This window comes from Culex quinquefasciatus, chromosome 1 (genome assembly GCF_015732765.1).
Source record: "Culex quinquefasciatus strain JHB chromosome 1, VPISU_Cqui_1.0_pri_paternal, whole genome shotgun sequence".
Classification (NCBI taxonomy): domain Eukaryota; kingdom Metazoa; phylum Arthropoda; class Insecta; order Diptera; family Culicidae; genus Culex; species Culex quinquefasciatus.
Genome location: NC_051861.1, coordinates 109,272,729 through 109,280,007, shown reverse-complemented (window position 1 = coordinate 109,280,007; position 7,279 = coordinate 109,272,729). Strand labels below are relative to the sequence as shown.

Sequence of the window (7,279 nt, the reverse complement as noted above, 5' to 3'; positions counted from 1 at the left end):
AAAGATCACCAAAATAACATCTAGCTTATCATACTGTTAAACGTGTCCAAATTATTGTTGATAATACACAGAAAAAAATAATGTAAATTTGGAAGCTTTAATTTTGGAAGGTTGAATATTACCTCTTTTATGATGTATGTTGGCACCGCGATGAACCATCCTAGCGCAGCACGTGAAACACGACAGGCAAAAGGGAACGCATAATAAGAACTCGGTGGCCGGAAAGGCGGTCCGCAACGAATAATCATGTGAACCGAGAGAATAGGGAAAAAAACAGTCCAGCTCTTGAACAAATAAGGCGTGTTCTAAAGATTTTTATAATATTTCGTTTTTCTCAAAAAGTTAAGCAAATTTCGGGTATATAATTGATTGTATAACTTCGGATAAGTAGGTAGGTCTCGCTTGTTGCCTGATTAGGGCCGATTTTGATTTATTTGCTCTCCAAAACTAGCTCTTACTTATCCACCACGTGAGACGTGTACTGGTCACGAAAGCAGGTCAATTTACCGTATAATTGAATAATTGAGCCTGTGAGTATGATTGGCTATTCACTTTATTTTAAAACTAATTCGAAATTTGTATTTATTAGTGGCAAACTAATGCCCAACAGCGAACATTAGCACTTACAGTGAGAAACAGGCGTAGGAGGAAAACTGTTCATGTAAGTGAATTTGTAACCTAAAATTTGATATTCTAAATGCTAAATAAATTGAACTATTTTAGTTTTAAGCTGCTACACTAGAAAGCTGCTTTAAAATTCAGTTGTCCGTACCTGCTGGTCCGAACAAAACTTAAAAATGAACAACCTCACTGGCTATTGCTGCGGGATCTGCAAGGCTGCGGTGGAAAAGGACGGTGATCTGCCCTTCTGCGACCACTGCCAGCAATTCTTCCACTACGAGTGCGCGCAGCTCGAGAAGGGCGTCAAGGACGATTCCTGGAGGTGCCCCAACTGCGCGGCCGAAATGGAAGTCACCCAGGTCATCGTGAAGTTTGACGACCTGGAAAAGACCCTGCTGGAGCTGGAAGCTGAAGCGAAGCGCCAGGAGGAGAGAATCGTCGCGGAACAACAGCTGCACAAACGTCGCCTGGAGCTGCAACAGCAAACACAGCAGCGTCAACAAGAGGCCGAAAGGCAGATGCTGGCCCTTGAGCAGCAGCTCATGGAGCAACAACTCGCTGCCGAGAAGCAGTTCCAGGAACAGCAGAAGAAGAATAAAGAAGATTTCGAGGCCAAGATGGCACAACTCAAGGCCGAGGCAAAGAGTCCTAAAACAAAAAGGAAAAGAAAATCAAGAAGTCCAAAGGGGACAAAAGAAGCCCGATGCCTCAGGCACGGCTGGCCCCAGCGGAATCTCAACGCCGCTCCGGCATCCGGGAGTTACGATTCCAGAAGTACCCAAACCAAAACCGACTCCGATACCGGCGGACTCAGGTGAAGAGGGTAACGGCAACGAAGGAGACGAGTCCGGCTCGGACACAAGCCTAACGGGTACGGAATCCAGTTCGTCGGGCGATGAGCGGGAAAAAGAACCACCCAAGCAGCTACGGGGGCCAACGAAGGCGCAGCTTACTGCCCGCCAGTTCTTGGCCAGAAAACTGCCCGTATTCACTGGACGCTGCGAAGAGTGGCCAATGTTTATAAGCAGCTACGAGACGTCGAACCTGGCCTGCGGATTTTCGAACGTCGAGAACCTCGCCAGACTGCAAGACAGCATTCGGGAGCCAGCGTTGACCAACGTGCGCAGCCTACTGTTGCTGCCCGAGAAGGTCCCGGCGGCGATCGAAACTCTACGCATGCTGTACGGCCGGCCCGAACAGCTGCTCAACACGCTGCTGATCAAAGTACGGAAGGCCGACTCTCCCAGGTCGGATCGTCTGGAGTCGTTCATTTACTTCGGCGTCGTGGTCCAGCAGCTCGTAGACCACCTCGAGGCCACCCACATGAACGATCACCTGGTCAACCCACTGTTGATCCGAGAGCTGGTGGAGAAACTACCCGCCGGGTCGAAACTCGAATGGATTCGTTTCAAGAAGCTGAAGAAGCACGTCTCGCTCCGAACTTTCGCTGACTTCCTATCGGACATCGTGACCGACGCTAGCGAGGCCACACTGTTCACCGAACCGCAGCTGCAACATCAGCCGCAGTCTCGCAGAGACGTCAAACCAAAAGCTGGATCCAGAACGCACGAAAGCTACCTTCACACTCACGCTGCTGCGGAGAATAGCGGAGACACAAACCATGCCGGTGTAAACAACAAAAGACCATGCAGGATTTGTGATCGCACCGACCATCGAGTCCGCAACTGTGAGAAGTTCAAGCAGCTGAAATTGGAGGATCGTTTGGACGCAGTCAAGAAGTGGCAACTCTGCAAGCTGTGCCTGAATGAGCACGGGTCTGTCCGCTGCCGGATGAACTTCAGGTGCAACGTGGGAAACTGCAAGGAACGGCACAACGCACTTCTGCACAGCGACGTCCCTGCAACGGTCGTCAACTGCAACGCTCACGATGTGCGGGCCAGACAGCCGGTGATCTTCAGGATGATTCCGGTCACGCTGTACAACGGCGGCAGATCGGTCAACATTATCGCGTTTCTGGACGAGGGAGCTTCGTACACGTTGGTGGACGAGTCCATCACGAAGTTGCTGAACGTCCGCGGCGCAGTTCAACCGCTGCGCATTATGTGGACCGCTGGAGTTTCAAGGCTGGAGAAACAATCGGAGAACGTCTGCCTGTCGATCTCTGCCAGAGGGGTGTCGACTCAGTTCCAGATCAAGAACGCCCACACCGTGAACGAGCTGAAGCTTCCGGAACAAACCGTGTGCTTCGCCGACGTCGTCAAGGAGTACAATCATCTGCACGATCTCCCGGTGGCAGATTACCGCGGCGCGCCGAAGATCTTGATTGGCTTGAAGGATCTGCACCTGTACGCGCCTCTCGAGTCTCGCATCGGCGGCGCTGGAGAACCAATCGCTGTAAAGTCGAAACTTGGTTGGACGATCTACGGTCCCCACGAGAACAACGCGCCAGCAGCTGGATTCGTAGGTCATCATGCTTGTCACCAAGTCTCTAACCAAGACCTGCATGATCTCCTGAAGAACCAGTACCTCCTCGAGGAAACTGGCATCTCCATGGCGCTGCTGCCGGAGTCGGACGAGGACAAGCGAGCCAGGTCGATTCTGGAGTCAACGACGGTGCGGAACGGAGATCGATACGAAACCGGCCTGTTATGGAAAGCGGACGACACAAGTTTCCCCGACAGCTACGTGATGGCGCTGAAAAGGTTGAAATCTCTGGAAAGAAAGCTGCTGAAGAACGACTCGCTGTACGACAACGTGCGGCGCCAAATCGTCGAGTATCAACAGAAGGGCTACGCGCACAAGGCCTCCCAGCAAGAACTGGCTGCGTGCGATCCGCGAAAGGTGTGGTACTTGCCGCTGAACGTGGTGACGCACCCCAAGAAGCCGGAGAAAGTACGCCTCGTGTGGGACGCGGCCGCTACTGTGGCGGGAGTCTCGCTCAACAGCCAGCTGCTCAAGGGGCCGGACATGCTGACGTCGCTTCCTTCCGTGATCTTCCGATTCCGTGAACGTCCTGTCGGATTTGGTGGTGATATCAGGGAAATGTATCACCAGCTGCGCATACGGAAGGAGGATACGAACGCCCAGAGGTTCCTGTTCCGGAACGACCCAACGGCCGAGCCTGAGGTGTACATCATGGACGTCGCCACCTTCGGGGCAACTTGTTCGCCGTGTGCCGCGCAGTTTGTGAAAAACAAGAACGCGGAGGAGTTCTCGAAGCAGTATCCCGAGGCGGCGAAGGCAATCGTGGAGAACCATTATGTCGACGACTACTACGACAGCGCGTCGACGGTCGACGAAGCGATTCAGCGGGCGAAGGAGGTCAGACTCATCCACTCGAAAGCGGGCTTCGAGATCCGCAATTGGGTGGCCAGTTCAAGCGAGGTTGTCAGCGCGCTGGGCGAGAAGGAAGCCGATCAGAAAGTTCACCTCAGCCAAAACAAGACGACCGGTTACGAACGAGTACTGGGCATTGTGTGGAACACGAGCACCGACGAGTTCTTGTTCTCGGCCGAGATGAGAGAGGATCTGGAGCGGTACTTGAAAGGAGAGCTGCGGCCCACGAAGCGGGTGGTGTCGAGCTGCGTAATGAGCCTGTTCGACCCTCAAGGTTTTCTGATCTCGTTCACGATCTTCGGGCGGATTTTGATCCAGGACTTGTGGCGGGCTGGCTGTGATTGGGACAAGGCGGTCGACGACGAAGCGTGGGAGAAATGGAAGCGCTGGGTGAGTCGCCTGCAAGAAGTTGAAGGCGTTCGAATCCCGCGGTACTACTTCCAGGGCGCGCACGATCTGAACTACGAGACGTTGGAGCTTCATGTGTTCTGCGACGCGAGTCAGTGCGCTTATGGTGCTGTCGCCTTCTTCTGGATTATGTCGTCGATGGGCCCAATCTGCGCGCTCGTGTCCGGGAAGTCAAAAGTGGCACCGCTGAAGCTGCTCAGCATCCCACGCTTGGAACTGCAGTCAGATGTGGTCGGCTCGAGACTCATGAACTTCGTGCAGGAGAACCACACCCTCAAGATTGCGGAACGATTCATCTGGTCAGACTCTGAAGTTGCTTTGTCGTGGATCCATTCTGACCAGCGAAAGTATAAGCAATTCGTTGCCTTTCGCGTCGGCGAAATTCTGACGCTGACCAAGCAGAGCGAGTGGCGGAAGGTGCCATCAAAGCTGAATCTGGCAGACATGCTCACCAAGTGGGACAAAAGCACAGTTTCGAGCCGGACGGGCCATGGTCACGAGCGCCGGAATTCATCGAAGAAGCCAAGAGACTGTGGGCCATCTCGAAGCAGCAGGTGCAGCTGAACACGCCCGAGGAGATGCGAGCGAGTGTGCTGTACCACAGCATCATTGTCACCGAGCAAATCATCGATCCTCACAACTTCTCTCGCTGGACGGTGATGGTAAGATCCGTGGCATGCCTGGCTCGATTTCGCTCCAATTGTCGCAGAAAAGCAAAGGGTTTGCCGATCGAAGCACTTCCTCTTTCGAAGGCGATGAAGGGGCTCGTGAAAAGGACCGTGCAAGCAGTTCCAGTCCCGCTGAAGAGGGAAGAATACCAGATGGCGGAAACATACTTGTGGAGATGGGCGCAAGCGGACTACTTCCCGGACGAGGTGACAACCCTTCTTAAAAACCTCGAATTCCCCGCGGACAAGAAGCTACCCCTGGAGAAGAGCAGCGTGCTGTACAAGCTGACCCCGTTCCTGGATGAGCAGAAAGTGATGCGAGTTGACGGTCGACTTGAGCGAGCTACCATGATTCCGTTTGAGGTTCGCTTTCCCGTCATCCTGCCCAAAGGTCATCCAGTGACAACGAAGCTGCTGGAGTACTATCACCAGAAGATGGGCCACGCGTACTTCGAGACGGCAATCAACGAGCTTCGGCAGCGTTTCTTCATCCCGAACCTACGAGCCGAGCTGAAGCGGGTGATGACGGCGTGCGTGAAGTGCAAGGTGGAGAAAAGCGTACCGGCGATCCCGAGAATGGCACCACTTCCAGTCCAGCGTGTGACTCCACATCAGCGGGCGTTCAGCTACACCGGGGTCGACTACTTCGGCCCAGTAGCAGTGACGGTCGGGCGGCGTTCCGAAAAGCGTTGGGTCAGCCTCTTCACGTGTTTGACCACGCGTGCCATCCATCTGGAAGTCGTGCATAGTTTGACCACACAGTCGTGCGTCATGGCTATCAGACGATTCGCTTGCCGGAGAGGAATGCCCATCGAGTTCTTCAGCGACAACGGCACGAACTTCCAGGGCGCGAGTAAGGAGATCGTACGCGTGGACGCGGAATGCAGAGAAGAGTTCACCGACGCCAGAACGAGCTGGAACTTCAACCCACCATCAGCGCCGCACATGGGCGGGGCCTGGGAGAGGCTTGTGAGGTCGGTCAAGGAAGCTCTGAAGGCGTTCGACGACGGGAGAAAGCTGACGGACGAAGTGTTGCTGACCAGTTTGGCGGAAGCGGAGGATCTCATCAACACACGTCCGCTGACGTACCTGTCAACCGAAGCAGGATCAACCGAAGCTCTCACGCCCAACCATTTCTTGCGAGGAGTGTCGACCAACGATGGAACTCAACGCGCGGAATCGACCAGTCCAGCCGAAGCTCTCCGAGACTGCTACAAGCGGTCGCAACTCCTTGCTGACTGCTTTTGGAAACGCTGGATTGCGGAGTACCTTCCAACCCTGAACCAACGGACGAAGTGGCACGCGGAGGCGGAGCCTATCGCGTGTGGAGATGTCGTCTACGTCGTGGAAGGCGCTAATCGCGGTAACTGGGTCCGGGGCATCGTGACGGAGGTCTTCAAGGGTGCCGATAGACGCATTCGGCAGGCGATGGTGAGGACATGCAGAGGAGAGCTGAAGCGGCCGGTGAGCAAACTGGCGGTGCTAGAAATCCAGGAGCGTAAAACTGGTGCGAAGGAGGCTCCACCCACCAGAGTTACGGGGCGGGGCGATGTTGGCACCGCGATGAACCATCCTAGCGCAGCACGTGAAACACGACAGGCAAAAGGGAACGCATAATAAGAACTCGGTGGCCGGAAAGGCGGTCCGCAACGAATAATCATGTGAACCGAGAGAATAGGGAAAAAAAACAGTCCAGCTCTTGAACAAATAAGGCGTGTTCTAAAGATTTTTATAATATTTCGTTTTTCTCAAAAAGTTAAGCAAATTTCGGGTATATAATTGATTGTATAACTTCGGATAAGTAGGTAGGTCTCGCTTGTTGCCTGATTAGGGCCGATTTTGATTTATTTGCTCTCCAAAACTAGCTCTTACTTATCCACCACGTGAGACGTGTACTGGTCACGAAAGCAGGTCAATTTACCGTATAATTGAATAATTGAGCCTGTGAGTATGATTGGCTATTCACTTTATTTTAAAACTAATTCGAAATTTGTATTTATTAGTGGCAAACTAATGCCCAACAGCGAACATTAGCACTTACAGTGAGAAACAGGCGTAGGAGGAAAACTGTTCATGTAAGTGAATTTGTAACCTAAAATTTGATATTCTAAATGCTAAATAAATTGAACTATTTTAGTTTTAAGCTGCTACACTAGAAAGCTGCTTTAAAAATTCAGTTGTCCGTACCTGCTGGTCCGAACAATGTAATTTTACCTCAATTTAGACTGAAAAAGTGACATTACACCAGAAAAGTGGTAAAATTACATATTTCCAGAGGTAAAATT

At 52.6% G+C, this 7,279-nt stretch overlaps 1 protein-coding gene across 1 annotated transcript; it reads left to right on the top strand.

Annotated features, from left to right (window-relative positions):
* Positions 1 to 797: 797 nt before the first annotated feature.
* Positions 798 to 6,611, top strand: LOC119771095. The gene is made up of 3 exons (XM_038266482.1): positions 798 to 1,266; positions 1,334 to 4,797; positions 4,875 to 6,611. The coding sequence occupies exons 1-3, from the start codon at positions 798 to 800 to the stop codon at positions 6,609 to 6,611; spliced, it is 5,670 nt and encodes a 1,889-aa protein (XP_038122410.1).
* The last annotated feature ends 668 nt before the right edge of the window (positions 6,612 to 7,279 follow it).

Bases quoted from the DNA above. Each gene is read 5' to 3' on its own strand.
- LOC119771095 (XM_038266482.1), top strand. From the start codon at position 798: ATGAACAACCTCACTGGCTATTGCTGCGGGATCTGCAAGGCTGCGGTG. The intron at 1,267-1,333 runs GTCCTAAAACAA...CCGATGCCTCAG, and splicing joins ACTCAAGGCCGAGGCAAAGA to GCACGGCTGGCCCCAGCGGA. The intron at 4,798-4,874 runs GTTTCGAGCCGG...GCCATCTCGAAG, and splicing joins CCAAGTGGGACAAAAGCACA to CAGCAGGTGCAGCTGAACAC.